This window comes from Vulpes vulpes, chromosome X (genome assembly GCF_048418805.1).
Source record: "Vulpes vulpes isolate BD-2025 chromosome X, VulVul3, whole genome shotgun sequence".
In the NCBI taxonomy this organism is placed as follows: Eukaryota; Metazoa; Chordata; class Mammalia; order Carnivora; family Canidae; genus Vulpes; species Vulpes vulpes.
Genome location: NC_132796.1, coordinates 70,744,401 through 70,771,263, shown reverse-complemented (window position 1 = coordinate 70,771,263; position 26,863 = coordinate 70,744,401). Strand labels below are relative to the sequence as shown.

Sequence of the window (26,863 nt, the reverse complement as noted above, 5' to 3'; positions counted from 1 at the left end):
TCTTGTCAATATTTCCTTCTTAGGTCTAAATTTTAAATTTGAATACATTCTCTGTGTGTGGTTATTTTTCTCAAGTGATGAGATCTGTTGCAGCAGAGAGTCAGAATTAGCTCTGTACCTGGGAGAGAAAAAAGCACAGAGAGAAAGAGCACTGCTCACATTCTCAGAAGGAGTATTCAAGGGTGAACCCTTGGTGAAATTGTGTCAATGGTGTGACCATATCTATTTGCCTGCATCTTCTCCATTTGAGATCCATTATAGGCATCCAATGCTCCCCTTGGGTTTTCTTCATTTCTGTCACCATTAACCTTTCTGCTAAGGGCCCTGCTTTCTCAGACTTTCTTTGCTTGTTTTCTGCTTCCCACATATAAACTTATCTGTTCCATGTTCCATTTCCCCAAGGTCCTAATTATTTGAAGGGACCTGTTGAACTTTCCCTTTGCAAATAGCATTTAATATCTTTTTTTAAATTGAAGTTTAGTTGACATACAATATTACATTAGTTTCGGGTGTACCACATAGTGAATTGACAATTCTATACATGATGCTATGCTCACAATAGTGAGTGTAGTTACCATCTGTCACCACATGATTTTATTATAATATTTTGACCATATTACTATGCTGTATTTTCATCTCCATCATTTATTTTATAAGTGAAAGTCTGTGCCTCTTAATCCTCTTCACGATTTAATGGATGATAATACAAAGAAAAATTAATGGTGGCAAATGGGCCACCAAAGCAGCCCTGATGAGGGTGGCATTTGGGTCACCAAGGCAGCACTGATGAGGGTGATGTCTTTAACATGGAGTCTCTCCCAGAATCTCATCCTTGATATCTCACCATCATTGGCTACATGGTCTAAGGATAAGGCCAGCTTGGATGCCATCTCTCCCAAAGAGTCAGAGTTTCCTGATGAATAACAATACTTAACATGTGGTGAGTTCTTTCTTTGTGCTGGGCATTCTTTAGCTTGGCCTACATACATTTCCACTTTAAGCCATCCCATCAAACCCAGAAGGCCAGTGATATTATTCCTATCTTACAGATGGAAAAAAAAAACCCAGGCTGCAGAGAATAACTAAGTAACTTCAATACAATAGGGGTCTTAAGTGGTAGAACTGGGACTTGAACCAGGCAGTGCTGCTCCATATCCCATAGTCTCAGACCCTATGCTACCCTGCCTCTGGAAGAGATATGGTGCCCTTTCCAAATGTGCACTTCACTGAGAAGAGCAGGATTCAGATGTGCTGTAGGGTAGTAAGTTTCCCTTTGACAAGGAGCAGATTAGGTCTTGAATTGCTCCAGTAGAGGCGACTTATGTATATGTCATTTTTTCTTGAGAGAAGCTTGCCTTTGGATCCATTGCTGCAGCAGAAAGTTTTGCTTTTGCTTTTCTGTACCCCCCAAATTAGCAGTGTTAAAAATTTTCTTCACCAGTCCCTATGACTTTGGGTCCTCAGTGGGAATGGTTGCCAGATGCCTAGGGTCAAGCTTACACTCTATTTCCCCCTACTTTTGGAGCTGATGGAGCTGTGGGGAGGTTTCTTCATGGTGTTGGTGAACAGGAACATGGCAGACTCATGGGGTGGGGGTTCTATGAAGGGGAGAGAAGACTCACCCATGCTATCAAGGGCCAGAATGGCCAGAAACCCTGCCTCACTGAGGTAGTGCCAATCTTTTCATTATAAGTAGCTTTTCCATCTAGTTGTATAATGAATTGTTTTCTGAGGTGGATGGTTGGGCTCCCTGTTACTACTGCTTTTCCTTCTGGGCTGAGCTTTTATTGGCTGTTGCTTGCTTACTAGCAGACAGAAAGCTTCACCCCGTGGGCTGCTATAATCATGGTAATGAACACTCTGCTCAGGAAGGGAGCTTTCTCTTTCTTTCCCAGTAGCTGTTACCCCAACACTGAGAATATAATATATTCGCTTATTCATTTATCAACAGGATTAAATCCAGAATGAAGCAGGGAGCAGTCTTACCCAATCTGTGCTTCGCATGTTTTCAAGGTCTGTACGATTCCAGCTGTGTAAACATGATTGAAGAACTTAGGAATTGCCTAACAGGGGATTGCAGTTTGGGAGAGGCCCATCATGGCTGGGCTGGAGCCAGAAATTCTTCCACCCACTCCAATCCACACCCTGTGAGGTTGGCTTGCTCAGCTTCTAGAGTCAGAAGTGAAAATGGGGCATCTGCCATTAATTATACTGTCTCACTGCTTCTTATCAGTAGGGGATGAGAACTAGGTAAGGGCTAGGAAAAACTAAAGCCATATCCTCAAAGATGCTCCAGTTGTGGTGTTAGAAAACAAACCAAGGGAAGGCATTGGACAAAAATAAGAAAGCCCTAGGCAGCCCTAGTGGCTCAGCAGTTTAGCGCCACCTTTGGCCCAGGGCGTGATCCTGGAGACCGGGTTCGAGTCCCAGGTCAGGCTCCCAGCATGGAGCCTGCTTCTCCCTCTGCCTGTGTCTCTGCCTCTCTCTCTCTCTCAAGAATAAATAAATAAAATCTTTTAAAAAATAAGAAAGCCCCAAATATTAAATATGACAATAAAAATAAAATATCAAAGTTATAGCTGCATCTATATTTCATTTGATCACTGGAAGCAAGAGCAGAGAAATACCATGTCCAGAGAGGACCAATTTGTTCTGATATCTGAACTCAGCTTTGTTACTGAGATTTGTTTACATGATGACTAGCTCAGTAATGCTAAAGACTTTTAATATATTAGCACTATTATCGTGGAAAGAGTTGTGATTTCTCCATAACAAATACAAATATTACAGATCATCCATCTCATAGATCCTGAGATCTGTCTAGTAATTATTCTGTTCCTCTAAAGAGGCATATGGGCATGCATATTCCTGAGTTCCAAGGTATGGACTTTCCGATTGGGGAAGGTCAGTGTTAAGTAAAACTAAGGCAGATGGCTTTCCACTGGGTGTGGATGCCAGGAAGAAAATAGAACATTACCTTTTAAATGTAGTGGGATGCTATTGCATTTAGGGATAACCTAATTGGTTATATTCACATGTAATACAACTGACTATTGAAAAACTATCTTCTGAACAACTTAATTTTATTTTTTAGTCTTTTTATTATTTTTAAATTATTTTTTGCTTTTGTATATTTTTATTGAAGTTCGATTTGCCAACATATAGTATAACACCCAGTGCTCATCCCGTCAAGTGCCCCCCTCAGTGCCCGTCACCCAGTCCAGCCCGCCACCCACCTCCCCTTCCATTACCCCTTGTTCATTTCACAGAGTTAGGAGTCTCTCATGTTCTGTTACCCTCTCTAATATTTCCCATTCATTTTCTCTCCTTTCCCCTAAAATCCCTTTCACTATTTTTTATATTCCCTGTATGAATGAAACCATATGTTTGTCCTTCTCCTGTTGACTTACTTCACTCAGCATAATACCCTCCAGTTCTCTCCACGTCGAAGCAAATGGTGGGTGTTCATCATTTCTAATGGCTGAGTAATATTCCATCGTATACATAGACCACATCTTCTTTATCCATTCATTTTTCGATGGATACCGAGGCTCCTTCCACAGTTTGGCTATTGTGGACATTGCTGCTATAAACATAGGGGTGCAGGTGTCTCGGCTTTTCACTGCATCTGTATCTTTGGGGTAAATCCCCAGCAGTGCAATTGCTGGGTTGTAGGGTAGCTCTATTTTTAACTCTTTGAGGAACCTCCACACTTTTCCAGAGTGGCTGTGCCAGTTTGCATTCCCACCAATGGTGCAAGAAGGTTCCCCTTTCTCTATATCCTCTCCAACATTTGTTGTTTGTTTCCTGTCTTGCTAATTTTCATCATTCTCACTGGTGTGAGGTGGTATCTCCTTGTGGTTTTGATTTGTATTTCCCTGATGGCAAGTGATGTGAGCATTTTCTCATGTGCTTGTTTGCCATGTCTATGTCTTCTTTGGTGAAATTTCTGTTCATGTCTTCTGCCCATTTCATGATTGGATTGTTTGTTTCTTTGCTATTGAGTTTAATAAGCAACTTATTTTAAAGCAGTGTCTCTGAGACACAATATTCTTTTTTTAACGATTTTATTCATTTATTCATGAGAGACAGGCAGAGAGAGAGAGAGAGAGAGAGAGAGAGAGAGAGAGAGGCAGATACCTAGGCAGAGAGAGAAGCAGGCTCCATGCCAGGAGCCTGATGTGGGACTCAATCCTGGAACTTCAGGTTCACACCCTGGGCCAAAGGGAGGCGCTCAACCGCCGAGCCACTCAGGCGTCCCATGAGACACAATATTCTTTTGCAGAATGGAAAGCCTCTGGTTTGAGAAGAAAAGCCAGTTTGGTAGAGTGCTGAGTTTTTATCATATGGGAAGTGTTCAAGAATAGGTTGGGGAAGAAAATTCAATAAATTACCTTTCAATGCAATTTTGGGATGTCAGGGAAACAAGAGACTTCCTGGAAAGTTCTAGGCTATGATGTATACACATACATTCTTTTGTTCACAAGTTGTGGGAATCTGAAGAGGCATAAACAGGCCTCTATATTACCAGCAGGGCATATGGGAATCATTACACCTTCTGTCATATCTAACCAGAGAGGGGGCCTGTCAATATCGTCCATGTGGTATGCCTGGAACTTAAGACTAGGATGCCTATTAGTGTTATGCTGAATGCTGTAATTGTAGCATGTGCAGAGCATCCTGTAACACTTAGATCCTGGATGCTTTTTTGAATCATTAGGTATGAGCACTATGGGTGCCATAATAGCACTAGAATTCTGCAGCTGAAGAGGAAACACATTTGGCTTGTACTTCATCTACAATCACTTACACTTAAGCTATTGATACTTGATTGTGATCTGTAGGCTGCTGGGCTTGTGCCACGGGACTTCTAAGCATATTTGATGGATGGAACAGACAGGGAGGCTATAGATTTTGGCAAGCTGTAGTTCCCATTAGTCAGGATGACTGTATCTGACACTAGAGATTCCAGCTCACCAAGATGAAGCTTATTTCTCTAGACTTTGGCTGATGGCCCAATGATATTAACGTGAAGAACAGGAGAGGACCAGTGTCACATTAGACTATGAATTTCCAATGAGCAAATAGTTGAGTAGTTTACTGAATACCCTGTTGATTTTGGGTGCGGACATAAATTCATGGAAGCTTTTTTAGAATTCAAAGGAACTGTAAGTTTTACATTTTTATGTTATTATAAATGTTAACCATTTACTCTCCTAATAGGGAAATGTGGTCTCTTTTCTTACAGGGTGTGCAGAGTATGTTTGTAGTTGTGCATTTAATATTCATCTCCAAGTTTTTCTTGTAAGGAGTGCTGGGAACATAGCTTGATAAGGACATTCCAGACACAGCTGTTTCTAATATTTGGTGGGGCCCCCACAGAGGCATTAGGCTTATTGTCAAGGTTCCTTGGTGGGAAGGAGGAAATGTCCCAGAGAACATTTTTTTTTTCCATATTGGTGGATTTTCTGTCAGACTTGACCATTGCTATTGCTTCTGATTGCCTCCCTGTAGCTTCCCTGGAGGTGTGAGTTTCTAGGCAGAAAGATTTGATGTGATGAGGAAAGGGCTACAAAGCTGACAGAAAAGTCTGAACAGAATGGTGAAACAAAAGGCTATTTTGGGCATGTCAGAAACAAGTTAAATACTATGAAATGGAGAAAAGGGAGATGAGATGAAAAAAGAGGGAAGAGAATTAATTCATGAGAGCACTTATTTCTAGGTGGGAATAAAAGGTCCATTGAACTCCGGGGGAACTTTCTTTTATGCAATGCCTGTGACTATGTTGAAGTTCTGTAAAGGCAATTCCATCTTAAATGCACTGGGGGAGCTGATAAGCTGCAGTTCGTGGATTACACTATCTAGTGCATAATCAATGTACTATTCCCATGCCCTGGAAAATCTGCAGGGTGTGGTCAGGAGAAAGGAAATAGAACAGATGGAAGATGTCCTCTAAGAGTTTAAGAACTTCCTTAAACAAAGGCAAGATGTGAGCCTCCCCTTTTACACCTCCAGCAACCTTTCTGAGAACTACCTTTGAAATTGTCTGGCTTCTTCCCAGTTCCTCAGTAATTTCTGAAACATTTTAGGTACTCTGATTAGTTTTGCTTTGAAAAATAAAAGAAAGTTGGTTTGTGTGTGCTAAAAAAAGAATCATCTGGACAATCTGTGCCTATTTGGGTGGTGCACAAGAAAGGCGAACTCTTGTATCAATCTTTATTCCCTCTGTAAACACAGATGACCAAAAGCAAAGGCTGTTATTAATGGTAATGCAGACCAGAAAAAAAGGCTATTATTTTCAGTCTGTTGAACAATACAAAAATGCTTCTCAAGCACTTTGTTCAGATGTTTCTTTTTATTAGTCATCACACAAGAAATTAGACTAATTTCAAACAGTTCATTTTCCCACTCTTGTCTCTGTAAAATCATTACTCATGAGTGGTTTCTTTGTTGAAATACCGCTGACCTCCCATATTGGAATGGATAACAGGGTGTTAAACGTATAAACCTTTCAATTTGCATGAACTCTGGAAAAGGTGGGGGAAACAAAGATTCCCCAGGAGAATAAAACCATTTGTTAATGTCCTTGTTTGTTACTGTCCTATATAAGCATCTTATCCAGGAATCTATGTCAGCATTGCAATTCTGTGTTGTGTTGTGGTATGTGTGTGTGTGTGTGTGTGTGTGTGTGTGTGTGTGTGTGTGATTAATAACAGGAAAGAGCTCTTTGAATGCCAGTAGGAGGTTTAGAAATATAATTCTGCATCTGCCCCACTCCTCTCCTTTCCAGTCTTTTTCTACCCCCTGCCTCCAATCCAAGACCATTAGGATATTGATAAAGGAGTTGGGCCATGTCTTAATATATGAGCAGATGATGATCCTTAGCTCTTCAGCTAGGCGCTGTTTGCATTTTGCCAAAGCTGGTTATTTTATCTGCAGTTTTAATAAGAAGCCAGATTATTTTCTGTTCACTAACTGATAGAAGCAAATAAAAAAAATATTGCAAAGTAGAATCAAGATAAGAAAGCTCTAGGGCCAAAGAAGGCTTTTTCTTTAATTAATAATTTCAGTTTACTCTTAGAATATTTCTATGCTAGAATCCAACATTTATATTAAACAAGTCTGCACCCTCCCTCTCTGTAACTGCCAGATTGGAATCTCAGAATAGAAATCATGCAGGCTTGAATGAAGCTTCAAATTCTCTACTCTCGGTGCTGTCTTGTTTTCTGAACATAGAACTAGACTCCTCAGGGCTTCTCTAGACACAGCATGGTGTTTCTTCATTAGGTACATGTTTTGCAGACCTAGTCATGAGAGATTGGCATTTTAACCGACAAGGGGCAAAACACAATACAATGGAGTTCAGGAGATGTAATGTTTTGGAAAAACAGAATATTATTCCAAGGGTGTAAAGATACATGATCTGTACTAAATGGACAGTGCATTTAAATTTCACCAAACTCGTTTTAATAACCTTTTTATTTGTTCCATTGATATATTTTGCAGCTTTATTGAGATATAGTAGACATATAATGCTCCCTTGTTTTAACTTGTGAATGGAAATGAGTATTCAGAATGATGAGGTGGTGTGTGCACGTGTGTGTGTATGTCTGTGATATATTTCTGTGGCTACGATCTAGGCTTACTATGCATCAATACTTACATGGATTCTACTAGAATTGTGTCAGAGTGTCTTAACTCAGGTCATCTCCACCAAAAAGCCTTTTGCTACTCTTATATTCAGAGTTTGAGCCAACTCAGAAAAAGCCCTCACAGCTGTGGCCCAAAGACATTCCAAAACTTCTTTGATGCTTCAGCCGGAGCAGCCATACTTTCTTTCAAAGAAGAGTTGGACAAGCTATGGGCCAGGGGGTCATACAAGAACTGCCATGTGTTGGGGATCCCTGGGTGGCTCAGTGGTTTGGTGCCTGCCTTTGGCCCAGGGCATGATCTTGGAGTCCCGGGATCGAGTCCCACATCGGGCTCCCTGCGTGGAGCCTGCTTCTCTCTCTGCCTGTGTCTCTGCCTCTCTCTCTGTGTCTCTCATGAATAAATAAATAAAATCTTAAAAAAAAAGAACTGCCATGTGTTAAAGGTGTAAAGGATTTTTTCTCCCTAATAAGAGCAGCAGGACAAGCATAGAATGCCTTCAAATGATCAAGCTTCCCCAAAGAATAGATTAATTGGTCTCACTTCTGAATTTGTCTAATTGCTTTTGAGGCAACACCCTGAAAAATGGAACTTGCTCTTTCCTACTAGTATGATTTTTTAGAAGATTTTATTTATTTATTCATGAAAGACACAGAAGGAGAGAGGCAGAGACACAGGCAGAGGGAGGAGCAGGCTCCATGCAGGGAGCCCGATGTGGGACTCGATCCTGGAACTCCAGGATCACACCCTGAGCCTAAGGAAGTTGCCCAACCGCTGAGCCACCCAGGTGTCCCTCCTACTAGTATGATTAAGTGGACACCTGGAAAAAGAATAATTATGAGTATTTCTAAGGAAAAGAGCAAAAGAGTCAAACTGAGCATTGTCCATGAAAGAGAATGACAAGTAAACATAGAAGGTAGTGTTTGATCCCTTCAATTTTGGTATTCATTATTCATAGTTATTATTCAGAAATCCCAGCACAAATGTTAGCCTGCACCCCAGTGACACATTTGCACTTTATTTTAAGTTGATTTCTACCTGGTTTTGCAAACAAGGATTTAATGGTTTTGCCTATCTCTCTCCCTCTCCTGCTGTAGCTATAGCTCGTCTTTTTCATCGACTGACTTCTATCCCTTTCACACTCTTTATCTCCATCATCTGTCTCATTCCCTTATCCTAGATTCATTCATTCCCCACACCCCCCCATCCTCCTTCCCTCCCTCCCCCTAATGTTCTAGGAGAAATGATTTCCAACACGTAAAAGTGATATTTGAATAGATTCCCCTAAGGCAATCAATTTACTTTTAATTTGTCTGGAACTAAGCTTTTCTTTGTTGCAATGAGGAAGGATTGAAACTGCTGTAAAATTTATTAGCTTCCAGGAAGATATTTGAAATGAATTTTTTTAATGATTGTGCTGTTTGCTGTACCCAGAAGCGGTGTCATAGCAATTACAGTATTCCAGATGGTTGCTGAAGTTACACTGCAACATGAAGATAATGCCAGACTTTTCGCTGAGGTTTTTTTGTTGGTAATGAATAGTCAACCTAGATAGTTAATAGATATTAGTCTTTCTGACATTCCCGTGTGCCTCCAGAGTCTGTTTCTAGTGACTCCTACCTAGCTGATGTCATGACATACACTATCTTTTTGAATCATTGCAAGGGACAGTTATTGGTTTACTGAACACTTTATTTTCCAAATGTGAAAGACGTGATTGGAGAATTGCAAATGTTGTTTCTTAGTTTCGTCACTCAGTAACAGGAACATTTTGGCAGTCAGGAATCTTCAAAGAATTTAGAAATCACGGTTGCACCATTTTTGACTCATGTATATAGTATTGCCTGAATGTCCTGGGACTTGACTGAAGGAAGTGTCAGTTTCTGTGAAGAACACCAGACTTTTTCTCCCTCCAAAATTAAATTTTCTTTTTTTAAAAAAATTTATTTTAATTTATTTTTTTTCAACATTAAATTTTCATTAAAAAAGGGAAGTCTTTTTCCTCCTGGCTAACCTACCCTGTCCCTCCTTTTTTTTTTAAGATTTTATTTATTTATCCATGAGAGAGAGACAGAGAGAGAGAGAGAGACAGAGAGAGAGAGAGAGAGAGAGGCAGAGACACAGGCAGAGGGATAAGCAGGCTCCATGCAGGGAGCCCGACGTGGGACTTGATCCAGGGTCTCCAGGATCACATCCCCGGCTACAGGCAGCGCTAAATGGCTGAGCCACCCGGGCTGCCCTCCCTCTTGCTTTTTTACCAGTCTTATTCGTGCCATCCTCACTGTGTGTTATGTCTAATCCCCTGAAGCTCATGACCAACATAAGAGTGGCTTTTTTTCTCAAGCTAATGATCTGTTAGCAATTTCCTTATTTTCCAGGAAAGAGTAAAACCAAGTTGGCAGCGACTTTAGTTCAGGGCTACTTGTACACATCATATGAAGGCTCTGTCTTGCCAGCAGCAGCAGAACTACCTGTAGGATGTGTGAAACAGTCTGCCTGTTTTTAATCTACACAAAATCAAACAACTGGTTTGAATTCTTCACAGAAGTGACTAGGTGTTGTAGGTGTCCACCGGATATAGGCTAAGAGGCTTAATTCTGTGGATGTTTTAGAATGAAACATTAAAAAAAGGTTCCACTTTGCTCAGAGTTTCAGTATTTCAGTGTTCCTCCTTTTGGGGGAATCGTTCAATGGCCTTCTTTGACACCTCATATTTGACTTGTAAAAATACTTTTTCAAGGCACCAGGGTGGCTGAGTGGTTGAGCATCTGCCTTCGGCTCAGGTCATGATCCCCAGATCCTGGAATAAAGTCCTGCATTGGGCTCCCTCAGGGAGCCTACTTCTCCCTCTGCCTAGGTCTCTGTCTTTCTTTCTGTTTCTCCCATGAATAAATAAATACAATATTTTTTTTAAGATACATTTTCAAATAGTTTCTAAGCGCCCAGGTGAAGGCCAGCACTTTGTCACATGATTTTCTTTACCACAGAAGCCAAAATACAAAGATTCCAGTTTAGTCAATTTCTGCTTATCTTGGTCACCATGAATACCTCTTATTTCTTAGTCTCAATTTTCCAGGCAGCCTTCTGCTTCATTTCCTTGTTCCCCATGCATCAGCACAAATGATGTATGCTTACATGCATCTTGAAATCTCTTTTTTGTGGGTTGAATGGAATTGAGTCCTAGTAGAAAAATGAAAACTCTACAAACTATTGTGATTGTACCAATTGCAACTTAGAATTGTATGACTGTACATGCTACACTCTCATCTGCCATTAATATTCAATTCTCAAGCACTTCTACTTCATTATGCTTTAACTTTCTCTCTTTGACCAGCTTAACATTGAAGATGATTCAATTGTTTTGAATTCTGGAAGGGGCATCTTTTAATGTATTTTCCAGTTGCACTGGGAGTAAGTGATTTCAGATGCATAGATGGTGAATGAGAAGAGAGGCTTATATGCCATTTGGCATCACAGAGGCCAAGTGATGGGTGGCACTTGCTGATTGATGCTGATCTGTTAAATGGTGTAGGATAAGATTGGGGTCCATCAGTTTTTGGGTTTGCTGGTTTTTTTTTTTTTTTTTGCAGCCATCCACTCCATCCAAAGCTAAAACATTACTTTACAGATTCCTGCTATATGACTAGTTAGCCCTCCTGAAAATACCAAGCTCTGCTAATCAGGGCTGCCTTTTTTCTTTGCCTATCTGCTGTCTTTTGGCAACATACTTTTGGCGGGCTCAGGAACTTTGTTCCTATACCCTATCCCCACCATGCCTTTCCTAGGTATCTCTCCCTCTAGACATTTGCAGCCTTTTTTTTTAACCCCACAAAATCCCTCCTATCCTGGGTTCCCTTCACCCATGATTTTGCTAGACGACCAAAGAAAACCCAATGATCTCAGTTTGGCAGTGAATTCCTTTATTTTCACAGGGACCTTAATGCTTGTACCCAACTGAATGAGAGATGTGAGAATTTCTTTCTATGTCAGAATGGCTGGTCTTTGGATAGCTCTTCTTTGGCATCCATCAAATAATGCCATGTAGGTGTTTTGAATACCAATCACAGTTCTGGCGTCTTACCCCTCCTGCCTGTTGCCTGTCAGACCATAGTGCTGTAGGAAGGGCTGCTAACAACGAGTAGAATGCTAGGGAACAGGACAATAAAAAGAAAGCATTAGGGAGGAACCAAAATGGCAGAAAATTCTGAAAGAAAAGGAAGAAGGGTGTGAGAAAGAGACAAGCAATTGTTCGTAGCATGATTTGTGATTTACTTATTACACTAGAGTGGCTGCAGAGTAGCTTGGTGTCATTGGTTCATGAATCTCTGGGAATATCTCAGCCTTCACTGATGTGCCCTTGAATATTTTATAGATGGAACTCCCAACTTTTCTTGCCAAAACTTTGGGTCTGTTAGAAAGTGAGTGTAAAGCCCAGATAGTGCTTCCAGCTCCCCTTCCTCCCTCCCTCTCTCCCTTCCTGGCCTTAATTTTGCCATACATATTTTAATTAGTTTTGCCAGAAAGAGTCAGCATCTGCAGTTGGTCTACTAAAAGGCTCACTATAGGGCCCAGTTTGGATTTATATTTTATAGGAATTAGCAACAGTTTTGTTTGATGCCAAGAAATAATGCTTGATCTTTGAACAGCACATTCATTTCCTCAATAGATGTTTCTGCTTATTTATTGTTACCTTATCAGAGTACAGGTCCTATTAACTATTGTTAGAATTGAAAACTCCAAGGCATATGACAAATGTGTTTTCAACCGGACATCAAATCATGACACATCTCTTTAAGACCTGCACATAGTGTTTAGGAAACCACTGAAAGGCTAAGATGACACTTGACTTTAACGTTTCTCAAGTGCTATATTTATTTTATTGTTTCTGACACAGCTACCTAGTGTTCTCTGTTAAGTTTTTGTAGTGCTTCTACCAAATAGAATAGTAATTTCCACTTTCAGGAGTTGTATCAGTAGCACAGTATCTGGTGTGTTGACCAAGGTTCTTTGTTTTATTGCTATCACTCATATATCTTTTGTAAAAAAATTTATTTATTCATGAAAGACAGAGAGAATGAGAGAGAGAGAAAGAGAGAGAGAGAGAGAGAGGCAGAGACACAGGCAGAGGGAGAAGCAGGCTCCATGCAGGGAGCCCGATGTGGGACCCGATCCCGGGACTCCAGGATCACGCCCCGGGCGGAAGGCAGGCGCCAAACCACGGAGCTACCCAGGGATCCCCTCATATACCTTTTTTTTAGCCAATTAAATTAAACTGTTACAGAGTACCTGCTCTATGCTGGACACTTTGCCAGCTTCTGTGGGTATGGGAAGGATCAAAATAGATATAATCTTTGCTCGTTTTGAATTTATATGCTAGCACTGGATATAGATACTAGACAACCATAAGGAGTGCTATAAAAAGAGGTGGTATACAACATACCCTAATCTAAGAGATCAGGGAAGGATTCCCTGAGAAAGTTAAATTTAATTTGAGGTTTCAGGGATAATATATCAATTATAAATAGTGTTCAACTGCTGGTAATAAAGATCCTCCTCTCCCACGAAAGAAAATGAATCAATGGCCTAAGAGGGAGGCTTATTTTTCTGCTTATATGAAAGAACTTCAGGTCTAGTGAGGTGAGTCTACAATATCTTTGATATCTCAGACCTCTTCTGTCTTTCTGTTCTGCTTTCCATAGCTTCAATCCTCAGTGTTCCCAGTAGTAAGATGGATACTGTAGATCTAGCCATTGTGTCTCCATTCCAGACAGGACAAAGCAGGATGGAATAAGGACAAAAGGGTCCCCCAGCTACATCACCCCCTCCTCCTTTTAAGGAGTTTTTTTTTTTTTTTACATCCTGCCTTCATAACATCAATCACATGGCCACACCTATCTATAAGGGAGGCCAGGAAATCCAGTTTTTTAGCTGGCATATTGCCAATCCTAAGAAAAGAGTGGTTCTATTCCTAGATATTAAATGGAGGTATGGATATTTGGTGGGCAGTTCATTATGTGTGCTTCAGATGAGTAAGAGTTAGGTAGGTCAAGAGGGGATATTTCCTAGCAGTTATGTTTTCTTGATTATAGGCATACGTGACAAATTTTGACAACACTTAACCTGTTCATAATTGGTGCTCCCATTCCTTCAACTATATCTTCCAAAACTTGGCCCTACTTTTGTTGTAGATTATTTTGTTCAGAGAATGATGCAGATTGAGCTAAGTGGATACATATGAGTACAATCTAGGAAGCTTTTGTGATTTACACATCACTTGGCTTGTAGGTTATGTTACCGCTGCTACTTAGAAGGAACTAACTACTTGGCTCTTAGGAACTGGAACTCACTTTTACTTTCCTTTTCTGCCTCATTGACTGCAGATCACGTCTGAGGAGGTGACACATTGCTCTTGTAACTGATACCTTGAACTATTTTAGTGTTAGAGTTTTGTCTCTGATCATTGGGATCTTTGAGTTAAATACATCCAAACTCTGAATCACAAGAAAGAGCTGCAGCATTATTGAATACATCCATTGTGTCTGGACATCTATACAAACCCAACAGAGCCTCTCAGCTCTTCTATTCCATCAGGTCTTTGAAAGTTTTAGCAGATTCTGAGATGATGTTTTCATCATTTTCTTTTTTTACTTTGGGGCCATGTGTAGGCTTTTTCTAGTGAGGAAGCACATTGTTTGCCTCCATCTGAAGAGACAGTGGTTTTATGAGGAGGGTAACAATTGCCCCCAAAAGTTTTCCTAATATTTGCACAAAATAACATATATCTTCTTTTGCTATTTGAACTACTTCCTTATCCATCATATCTTAATCATTGCTCTTATGCCTTTTATTTAAGATGTAATTTTTTTTTGCCAGATGTTTAAGGTTACTCTCACCAAGGTCCCTAATGACAGATGACAAATACATATGACCACCTACATTGAGGAAGCTTTATTTTCTCTCTGTATTTTCTTTTTTTTATGAATTTATTTTTTATTGGTGTTCAATTTGACAACATATAAAATAACTCCCAGTGCTAATCCCAACAAGTGCCCCCCTCAGTGCCCATCACCCAGTCACCCCCACCCCCCACCCACCTCCCCTTCCACCATCCCTAGTTCGTTTCCTAGAGTTAGGAGTCTCTCATGTTCTGTCTCCCTTTCTTATATTTCCTACTCATTTTTTCTACTTTCCCCTTTATTCCCTTTCACTATTTTTTATATACCCCAAATGAATGAGACCATATAATGTTTGTCCTTCTCCGATTGACTTATTTCACTCAGCATAATACCCTCCAGTTCCATCCACGTCGAAGCAAATGGTGGGTATTTGTTGTTTCTAATGGCTGAGTAATATTCCATTGTATACATAAACCACATCTTCTTTATTCTCTCTGTATTTTCTTTTTTTTTAAATTTTTTTTAAATTTTTATTTATTTATGATAGTCACAGAGAGAGAGAGAGAGGCAGAGACACAGGCGGAGGGAGAAGCAGGCTCCATGCACCGGGAGCCTGATGTGGGATTCGATCCCGGGTCTCCAGGATCGCACCCTGGGCCAAAGGCAGGCGCCAAACCACTGCGCCACCCAGGGATCCCTCTCTCTGTATTTTCAACTTTTTGTCTAAATTTGATTTAAGGACTGGCTTTGAGATGTGTGTCCCACTTCCAAACGTATACATTTTATTCATTCATTCATTCATTCGTTCGTTCATTCATTTATTTTTGCAAATCTCAGGGACAAGTTCAGAATTAGAGAAGACCAATTTGCAAATTCCTCACTGACCCCTAATTATATGTACATTTAAATTATAGACACCTGCCGCCATTTATCTGTACCTGGTAATGTCTTTGAATTTCCACAACTATGTGTGGATTTTAGAGGTTTACATTTTGCCTTGTGTAGGCTCAGGTCAAGATGTAACAAGGTATAGAGTCATAAGTAAGCATATAAGAGGGGGATCCCTGGGTGGCACAGCGGTTTGGCGCCTGCCTTTGGCCCGGGGCGTGATCCTGGAGACCCGGGATCGAATCCCACATCGGGCTCCCGGTGCATGGAGCCTGCTTCTCCTTCCGCCTGTGTCTCTGCCTCTCTCTCTCTCTCTGTGACTATCATAAATAAATTTAAAAAAAAAAATTTAAAAAAAAAAAAAAGCATATAAGAGGAATCTTAGCAGGGAACTAGTGAATTGTTAGCTGACCTCTGTTTCAGCTGGAGCCAGGATCTTGACAATTTTTTTTGACAGCTAATTTTTATGATACAAAATGGTTCCTCTCTACTCTCATGCCTCCATCCCTAGCCACAATACTACATGATGGCAGGCAAATAACCTCTACTGGTTCTGTGCAATTCCAGAAGTAGTTTCTTCACATTTTTACATCAGGTCTGTCTTCATTGCTATTCTTAAGGGGCTTTGTATTGTGACTTTCTCACCTTTAATATGCAGTTTCCTTACTAAACTGAAGTTTTGGCTTTTGAAAAAGTAATATATCTGCAATACATTTATGAATGTAGGTTACCTTTGGCTGGGAACACATTCTTCCTGTCTGTCTATATTAAGCATGTTTTCTTTCCTATTTTATATGGCTATAAACACTAAGGTTAGATTTTGTTTTAATTGAATTGACACAAATGTCATCAAGTGTTGTTCAATACTAAAAATGAGAAGCAGCAAGTCACTGCCCTTAGTAAGAATTTAAGGAAATAAAGATATCAAATCTAAGCCAGGGGTGAAACATTGTGAGTAAATGAGTCTCTAAGATTCAAGTCTTTGCTCACATTGAGGTAGGAGCAATGAACATATAAGTTCACATAATTAATCAAAAAAAAATCCTATTTTTTAAACCTCATATAGGGCTGACATAGGCTTAGTGAGATTGGTGGGTAGGCTTATTATCACATTCCCGGAGGAGCGGAGTTTACCTTTTCCTCTTCCCGGAGGGTTATTTATCCATGTAGGCAGTGGGTAAGTTGAAATCAAGTACTATCTTTGCAGAGAAGCTTCTAAGACTGAGTTCCCTGCTCTGGTCTTCCTAAATTCATAAGATCTTACAGATGTCTGTTTCTGGGACCTCTGCTCTTCTTTTGTGTGTGGTGGGGATCCAGGTCTTCCCATGCTATTTATTTGAAGCAGTCTAATATGGGGATGAGCACTGTGCTTGCCTTCAGTGTAACACATGGATGGCATTCTCCTACTTAATGGTGTTGAAAAAAACTGCATCTCCAAATTGGAAGGCAACTACTTGATACTAAAAACTTAAAAAGAAATGAGAGCTGTATGTTCAGTTCATTGAGATGATCTTGCTAGATTATAATTCACCACTGTTCTACTTGAGGTGTGTGAAAGTGGCCTGTAATATCAACCTGAAGGTCACCTGAGATTTTTCTCTTAATGGCTTGTCATATGTCCATGGTTCTAGGGTTCAAAGACCAAGTTATTCATGCTTTTGTGCTGTAAATTAGGGGAAAAAAGAACAGGGATCTCATAGCCTTCTGGACATTTTTTTTTTCCTTTTTGCTGACTTCCAGGAAACTCTTACTCAGATTTATAGAAATAAAAGTTAATTATTAAAATGTTCCCCCGCTTGCACCCCCTTAATCTTCACCTCAAAACAAATACACTAATTCTTTAGAGTTTTTACCTTGGAAGTTATATGGGTTTCAGAGGAGATGGGGAGGAATAAAACATCTTTTTGGGAGACTCTGAACATGGTAATTCTGTCCTACTGGAGGGATCTTGGGGCTTCCTAGGAAAACACTGCATTTAGATGAAACTGATTATGGGTGGATCATCTGTACACTCTTCCACAAATGTTTGAGTCTATACAAAGTAAACGTTTCTTAAGTACGTTCCAACATGTTTTCCTTACTTTCGTACTTTCTGTCTGGTAGAAACATATGCATTTTGAATGATGATAGGCTATCAGATGACAACACTGAGAATTTGCAGGGAAGAGGCAGAGAAAAGGCTTTGAAAACTCTTTATTTTGTAGAGGTGGTCATGCAACCCACATGTCGAACTATGCTGGAGTTTGCAGAAGCATTGCCCTACCTATGGTGGAAGGCACTTATCTTATTGGTGATAATGCTCATTTGTTATTTGGCTTCATATTTGCAAAATTCTGAGTGTTTTATTCTCCACCACTGAAAAGGAGCATAAAATGGCCATCTTAAAGATAAATTGGCAAATTGTGTCCCAGTACACTGAAAGGGTCTGAACTTTGATTGGCTTTTCAGTAGTTTAAACTAGGTCAAAGGCCATTTTGTGTTGTGTTGAAATCTGGACTCAGCCTGGAGTAGGCCATGATATTTAGCTGCTTCCAATGCCTTTTTTCCAAATGATAAGGTATACATCCAATTCAACCATTATTTCTTGAGACTCCCATTGTATGTGCCCATTTTTCAAAATAACCTTTGATAGATGAAACAGAACATTGCCTCTTTACTATCCCATTTACTATTTAAAAATAAGAAACAAACAAAGAAATACAAGTGTATAAAGAAAGGTGTGTTATATATAGACTGTATCAGGCAAGACCCTGAATTTCAGACTTCTTCCCCCAGCAAAAAAGCAATCACAGCAATATCAACTTTATTTTGTCATGCTTTTTTGTTTTCATCTTTACAGTCTCTCCTTATCTCCCTACCTCCTCCAATTCTGCCCCAAGGTTTTCTGTAAATGTTAAACTGCTCGTATCTTGATGCACTATACAATGTGATAAAAATTTTGATTAGGTAATCCCCATACAAGAATGTAATATACATTTTCTTAATGTACTGTTGGATCCTATTGGCTAGTATCTTGTTGAGAATTTTTGCATCCATGTTCATCAGGGATATTGGTCTGTAATTCTCCTTTTTGGTGGGGTCTTTGTCTGGTTTCGGAATTAAGGTGATGCTGGCCTCATAGAATGAATTTGGAAGTACTCCATCTCTTTCTATCTTTCCAAACAGCTTTAGTTGAAGAGGTATGGTTTCTTCTTTAAACGTTTGATAGAATTCCACTGGGAAGCCATCTGGCACTGGACTCTTGTGTCTTGGGAGGTTTTTGATGACTGCTTCAATTTCCTCCCTGGTTATTGGCCTGTTCAGGTTTTCTATTTCTTCCTGTCCCAGTTTTGGTAGTTTGTGGCTTTCCAGGAATGCATCCATTTCTTCTAGATTGCCTACTTTATTGGCGTATAGCTGTTCATAATATGTTTTTAAAATCATTTGTATTTCCTTGGTGTTGGTAGTGATCTCTCCTTTCTCATTCATGATTGTATTAATTTGAGTCTTCTCTCTCTTCTTTTTAATAAGGCTGGCTAATGGTTTATGTATCTTATTAATTCTTTCAAAGAACCAACTCCTGGTTTTGTTGATCTGCTCCACAGTTCTTCTGGTCTCGATTTCCTTGAGTTCTGCTGGAATCTTAATTAACTCTCTTCCTCTGTGTAATATACATAAAAATAGATGTGGAAAACTAGGGCTATAAACCAGACATTGAGATGAACAATTTTCCAATGGATAAGCAGAAATTAACCCTGGGTCCATGCTTTGATGAAACCCATGTAGAAAGCCTCTCCGAGAGTCAAATTAAAGCCTTATCATTAAATGAACCTGATTTGAGAAGAGAAAAAAATGTCTCACCAATAATTATGAATTCTAACTGCTGAGTTCTTCTGTGTTAGGGTTAAAGTAATCCAGGAAAGCTATCTTTAAGAAATATGACCGTAATAAAACTGCAGATGAGAATAAGGAGGGATGACTAGTTGAGTATAATTAAATGATGTTCAGCCTGTGAGTGATATGTGCATAGGGTCATTTGAAACTTATAGGTCAGTTGAAAGGAAAAGATCTCAGTATATTCCTTCTAATGGGAAATCAAGTCATGTAAATAACTTCGTGAAGATATTGGCTGGTAGAACTGATGGTCGAAAAAAGTAAAGTGATTGGGTTTTTGAAGAACATACCAATCTTTTTTTTAAGATTTTATTTATTTATTCATGAGACACACACACACACACACACAGAGAGAGAGAGAGAGGCAGAGACATAGGCAGAGGGAGAAGAAGGCTCCCAAGAGGGAGCCTGATTTGGGACTCGATGAGGGACTCAATCCCAGGACCCTGGAATCACGCCCTGAGCCAAAGGCAGATGCTCAACCACTGAGCCACTCAGGCATCCTGCATGATACCAATCTAAAATTAAGTAGGTGGAAGCATAGTTTTCAGTGCTGTTGCTCAAAAATATGGCCAAGGCTTCTCAGATATACTGACTGTTGGATTCTCTGCTCTGCTCCCATCCCCTATTCTGTTGGAACCAATTTCAAATGCAGTTGAGTTTTAGCAGGAGTTGTTGATAAAAATGCTGACTCTCAGCATCTTGATACTTCAGGATAACCTTTATTTAATATACATTTTTTTTCATCATAACGTGTTTCCCTTTAGGTTTCCTTTTAGGTTAGTTTTGTCAGCAGTAGGAACAACAACAAAAATAATAATAAAAGAGAAGAGTATACAGGGGGAGATCTACAGCCTTTAAAAAATCCAATTCTTCACACTTGTCCCAAAAGGCAATAAAGGACTATCTAAAAGTGTCATTTCCCAAAAGGGCCTGTGGGTACCTAAGAAACCAGAACACTGGGGAGTAACAAAGATTCCTGGGAAAAGCTGATGTAATTGACATTTTATTTTCTCCAAACAGATCAGAATGAAGGCTTTCATTGCCGGGAAGAATGTCGGATTCTTGGCCACTCTGACAGGTGCTGGATGCCCCGGAACCCCATGCCCACCCGCTCCAAGTCCCCTGAGCATGTGAGGAATGTCATCGCGCTGTCCATTGAAGCTACTGCTGCTGATGTTGAGGCTTATGACGACTGTGGCCCCACCAAGCGGACTTTTGCAACCTTTGGAAAAGATGTCAGTGAACACCTGGCTGAGGAGAGGCCCACCTTGAAAGGCAGGAGAACTGTCGATGTGACCATCTGCAGCCCCAAGGTCAATGGCGCTATCCGAGAGGCTGGCAATGGCTGTGAGGCTATTAGCCCTGTCACCTCCCCCCTGCACCTCAAGAGCCCTCTGCCCACCAAACCCTCCGTGTCTTACACCATTGCTCTGGCGCCCCCCGCCCATGATCTGGAGCAATATATCAACAATGGCCCATCTCGTCCCTCTGAAGCTGAGCCTCATGGAGCTGACAGTGAGAAAGTCATGCATGAGGTCAACCCCACTCTGAAGGAGGGTCGTGACAAAGAGTCTCCTGGTGTGAAGCGTCTGAAGGATATCATTCTCTAAAGCAGTCTCGGGGAAGAAGAGAGAGAAACCATGCTGGTTATCAAAGAAGCAGTGGCTGGTTGTTTTAATTGCTCACCAATAGTTGGTTCTTGAGTGGCTATTTCAGAGCTTTCCCTAAATGTATTGTTTATAAGTGACTATCATTCTGTGACAATCCCTCTCGTTTCAAAGGGCAGCAGGGGTGTTCAGTTGGAGCAAATTAGCTTTGGCTTGAGTTGTTCACGGGGCCTTGATGTTGGGGAAACAGAGACAAATTCAGTTGGGAAAAGTATTATGTATTAAGTGTTTGAATTTATATATTTTTCTGTCAAATTATTATAAATTACCATTGTGGAGGATTACATTTAAAAAAAAACAACAATAACAAAAAGAAAGCTCTGGACACCTTTAATAAGCTTGCCACTGTTTTGTAGTGTAGACAAGTTAATGGTCATTTATAGTGTACTATTCATTGATTCAGTGATGTGAAATTGAGCCCCCAAAAGGTTGTTTCTGAACCTTGAGTACTTTCCAATGCCACTACTTTGCTGTGGACACCCCTGCTTTAAGAATCCTTTTGCTAGCTGTGCTTTTGTTGTATTTGATATTGCAAATTGCTATGTATGTGGTGATGGCAAAAGGCTTTTAGAAGTTGGTGTTTTTTTTTTCCTTAGAAAAAATTAAAACTACAGACAAAAACAAAGTGCAACAAACTGAGATGGCAAGTGAATGAGCAGCACCACACATATAGATTGAACACTTGGAGGACACTCACTCATGGAGGCTACCCACATAGTGGTTACTTGCCACCTTGCAGAGTATTTCTCCTGCCTTTCAGTCTTCTGCCCAGATCAGTGATAGATCATCACAAAAAGTGATTTTTTTTTAAAAATTTTTTTTTAAAATTTATTTATGATAGTCACAGAGAGAGAGAGAGAGGCAGAGACACAGGCAGAGGGAGAAGCAGGCTCCATGCACCGGGAGCCCGACGTGGGATTCGATCCCGGGTCTCCAGGATCGCGCCCTGGGCCAAAGGCAGGCGCCAAACCGGTGCGCCACCCAGGGATCCCAAAAAGTGATTTTTGGATATACTGCTATCTACTTTGCAGTTGTCAGAACTACTATGCTGAATGTTTTATGACATCAGTTTTTAAAATTTAAATGGAAATTTAATGGAAATGGAAAGTTATCCATTTCCAGGCTTAGAAATTCCCTGTATCCAATCGTCTAAAACTCAAAAAGACTGAATCTATCTTGAGATCTAAATTAGCATCTTTTCAGACACACTCTTCCTGATTCGGTGTTTCCCAATCACAATTAGAATTAGACTGCAAAGCATATCGGGGGCTGGAATTGAGAACTCCATGTTGTTCTATATTGTAGGATTATAAATAGGAATAAAGTAAGCAGTACAAAGTGTACATTTAGGAAAAGACAGGTAACCAGTAACAGCATCACTAATCCAATTACTGTGCCTTCTAAATGGAGACACTTGGACACTTGAACTCGTCTTTTTATGACTAATACTTTTTTAAAATTAAGAATGTGAACAGGAAACTATTAACATGAAAAGCCTTTAGATTTAGCTAACTCTTTGCTGTAGGCTAGGAATACACCTTTTATTAGTAACAAGTTTGTTATGCACATTCTTTTTTTTTGTTTAACATTTCTCCAAGTCCCCCATTTATTGTCTATTAATATTTAGTAGTCAACATAGTATTCTTGCAGCCTAAGAGTTCATTATTTAAAATTAAACAAAATAGGTCACCTTGGCTCTGCCTTGGTCTTTAGAAAGTTGTTTCTAGAGAAACAAGTTTTGTAGTTCTGTTCTCATTTGTTTTATTTTTTTGGAATTCAAGAGTACCCAGGAAAAACGCTTAGAGGTTAGAGCACTAAAATGCAAACAAGGATTTATTTTCTTAAGTTTAGTTGGATAAGTGAGCTCTTTTAAATGTTTTAATTATTTTTGTCTGAGTTCCTGGCTTTATACATTATAGGAATATTTTCTTTTATGGGAGGGAGGGTTTTGAGGGAGGGTAAGGCAGTAGGGATGGGGTTAGGTAGGAGAGAATATTTCTGAAAAAAAACTATAATGAAGCTATAAATTCATCCTTATTTCTTATTCAGTGCTGAATACTACCTCATGCAAAATATTGGTGTGGCTACAGATTTCCCTCTGAAACCAATACCATTAGAGATCAATTACAATAACATCTTCATTTCAGCTCATTTCATTGTCTCTCACACACTTTTTTTCTCCCTCTTTGATTCATTTCATCTTAGTAGTTTTGAATTAGGTATTTATCTGTGTTTTCAAGTGACTTTTTGATGAACGCATTAAAATTATTTTTTTCCTTTAAGTTATGATGGCTGCCTGTAGAATTTAGACTGTTCTTCACCTGACCCATCCTGATGTTATATTGTTAGCTACCACATCAAGGTCACTTTCAAGTCAGATTTGACTATTTTTGTACAGGTGTATTTCCTGCTATGCTCAGTGGGAATGAAGGAGAACCTGAGAAGATTTTGGCGAGGAATATTAAATGTTATATGGCCACTGTGCCAGAGAGGGCGCTGGTTGCCATGTCTCTTACCAGCCAAGTTTAAAATGGTTAGAGTAGCAGTGGCATAGATTTTGCTCCCTCCCACCTTTTTTTTTTTTTCCAGAATTCAGTTTCAAACTATAGACCAATTCTTTTTCCTTATCAAAATACTTTTTTTTTTTCCCTCAGTGGGAAGTCAGAGTTTTTTTTTGGCTCCCAAACCCTTTACTGAGCATGTTTAGAGAAACAGTAATGAAAAAGAAACTTTTTCATTAAGAAAGTATCTTTTTTTCCCCTCTACAACTGTCTGATGTATACATACTCCTGGAAGCACAAGGGCATCCTAGGAGGGCTAGTTTTATAGACACGCTATGCCTGCAAGCAGGAATTTTGTGCAAGGATCCTAGATTTCTCTTTGACTCATGTTCCACCCTCCTCCTTTTCAGTATGTCTGATGAAAAGCCACATAAGGCCAGAAGGCCAAATATTCTTCCTTTTCCCTCTCTAAACATGTTACACATTTAAATGTGAGGGAGAAGTTTCAGTTCCTAAATCCTAGGGAGTTCTATTCCATCTATTCTGATGTCCCTTTTGGGAAGGAGTTGGTGTTGAGGCATGACTTGCTTTTCTAACAGCTACATTGGGCACATCCCTGGGCAGGTAAACTTTTTCATGCAATATATAGGATTTAATTTACATTGATTGCTTTTCCCCAAATAGGGAATACGCTATATACAAGGAATTGGAAGAAGAAGAGAGCCATGCTATGTGGAATCATTTTCTCTATACTGACTAATCTTTGAAACTGTCCAGAATGAAACTTACCATATCTTTGATCCTCTTAAAGCCAGGAGAGTAAATTGTGGTCCACCTTATTGCCCAGATAGGTAATGGGCCAAAGGATCCTGCAGTTCCTGAAGGGCGGTTTTCCTAAAACTGTAGTCTTTGAACCGGCGGCAACTACATCACTTGGGAACTTCTCAGAAATGGTTAATTCTCTGTTCTCACCCAAACCAATTGAAGCAGAAGCTCTTGGCAGAGAGGCCTGGTAATTCCTATTTATCAGATGCCCACTAAAGGCTGAGGGCTTGTTAAAGCGTGGGTTGATTGGGCCTCACGCTTAGAGTTTCAGTAGGTCTGGGATAGGTCCTGAGTCTTTGCCTATTTAAAAATTCCAAGGTGATGCTGGTGCTGCTGGTCCGGGGACCACACTTTTGAGTATCACTGCTCCAGAGTAAACCTGCCTAATAGAGCTAATTGCACCTAAGGTGCCCATCTAAACTAATGTGTTGACATGGTGACCTATTGATCATGAATAAGAGATGTTATAGGGAATATAATGTAGAACTCTGAAAATTAGCAACACCCAGGGTTTCATCTCGATAGTGTTCCTTCAAGAACAGCATACAACTGATCGTAGGATAGGAATTCAGTTGAACTTTTCATGTTACTCTATCATGTCATTAACAAGCAAAGGAAAAGTGGTCAAATTGAGGCACCAAGGACAGAAGGCAGTTTGGGGAGAGGCAGGGGTGTAGGGGAAGCTCAATCAGGCATCCAGGGTGGGAAAAGGATTACTATTGTACATAATAGCAATTCTGGCTAGAATTCCAATGCCCTCTGTGGGGTCATTTTGATGTTTGAATGTTCCCCAAAGCATCCTAACAAGTCTGGTCCACTTGGCTCTTTACCCAGGGTAATAAGACCCTAACTAACTTTGAAAACCTGGCATACATGACCTTAAGAAGTCCATTGTATACAGTCCTAGTGTTTGCCTTCTCAGTAAAATTACATTTAAGGATGTCATTTCATGAGTCAAATTGTATCTGCTGACACTGAAGTGTATTGAGATGTTGTTCTTTAGTTTAAGTATGTAACAAAGTAATATTCAAAGGGGATGTGTGGGGGTGGGGCTGGGACCGGGTGGCTTTATATTGATAACGAAATATTCCAGAGCAAAACACATTGTCCTAAAGAAGTTGTTGAAGCTCTCTTTGTTTTCTTGTGAGGCTGGAATTGGCCTGTGGGTCACTTATTGTGCAAAAGTGAATTAATTTCTAATAGAACTCATATTGCTTTTGTAAAACAAAGAAAATCAACCACCTTGTCTGAAATGTATATTGTAAGGCGCTCTTGGTAAAGAATAACCCACGAAAACCTGATCTTGATTGGAAAGCACTGTAGGTCATTAGGGAAAACTGATGATGCTGATTGTTGCTCCAGCTGTGTTGGCAATTAATTGACCTTGTTACTAATTGTAAGTTGCTGTTGACCTTAGCAAACAAACGGGCTAACACCATTACAGCACTGGTTAAGTAGATTTTTACTGGCACTGGCTGGCTTTCAAATGAGGAAGGCTAGGATACAGACTTTAATGACCAAGAGCCAGACTAGCTCAAGCTAGAAATTAAGCAACAAATACCTCCTTGTGCTATTTGAATGCTAAGGTATTAGTTGCAAAAGGCTTACGCCTTCGCTCCTCTAGTGAGGGGAATGAGCCTGATGACACTATTACTGTTTACCTGTCAAACCAGGGTGGAAATTTAGAGGGATGCAAGTACAGTATGTCTCATTAAGCAGTCTCTGTTGCTGATTATATGAAGATGAAATTGTTGTATATGCTGATTTGTATGTTATGTACATTTTCACAGTGATTGAATCATTGTAAAAACACAGAATCACCACTCTGTTTTATGAAGATGATAAAGCAGCTTTATTAAATTATTACAGTTATGTTTTAAATGGTGTTATCTGCCACATTGTTTCCTTTTATCTGGTGGTTCTCTGTTTCCCCCATAAATGTGTTTTCTCTGCTTCAAAAATTCAATGCATTTTAGTATTAAAGGCTATTATGGAAAAATTGTTGAGTGTTTGGTGAGATGTGTCTTAGCATTGGTTGGCTGTAAGGATGTGGTAATTTTTAGGCCAAGGAAGTAACCAGCCCTTGGTGGGGACACTGGTGTTCAGGCCCAAAGGGTTCCTCTTGCCTTTTCCACTTCACTGGGTTGCCAAGTCTCCAACTAAGGGGGGGCTTCTTCCTTCGACCAGGCTCTAGTCATTTCCCGTGTGCCTCTCCTCCTTCCTATCCTAGTTAATACCATTTTCTGAGGAGAGAGACCCATTCATATCTAGAATGCCAAAGACTTTTCTGGGTGGTACTTAAAAAAAAAAGATTGATTTATTTATTCATGAGAGACACACAGAGAGAGAAGCAGGCTCCCAGCGGGGAGCCCGATGTGGGACTCGATCCCGGGACCCTGGGATCACGACCTGAGCCAAAGGCAGACGCTCAGCCACTGAGCCACTCAGGCGCCCACTTTCTGGGTGGTACTTTAAACAAGAACACTAAAACCATTCTTTAAGAATCACCATTTCAGGCCAACTTCACAGTGGGACTTCTCTGAGGAATCAATTTTTTAAA

The 26,863-nt window shown here is 40.0% G+C and overlaps 1 protein-coding gene across 2 annotated transcripts in view; it reads left to right on the top strand.

Moving 5' to 3' along the window:
• Positions 1–26,302, top strand: part of PCDH19 (protocadherin 19) — a 124,516-nt gene extending 98,214 nt beyond the window's left edge. For both annotated transcript variants that reach the window (XM_026006567.2, XM_026006568.2), the window contains exon 5: positions 20,331–26,302. In XM_026006567.2, coding sequence (XP_025862352.1) covers positions 20,331–20,920 — 590 coding nt within the window. In that variant the 3' untranslated portion in view covers positions 20,921–26,302. The remainder of the gene's footprint in view (positions 1–20,330) is intronic.
• The last annotated feature ends 561 nt before the right edge of the window (positions 26,303–26,863 follow it).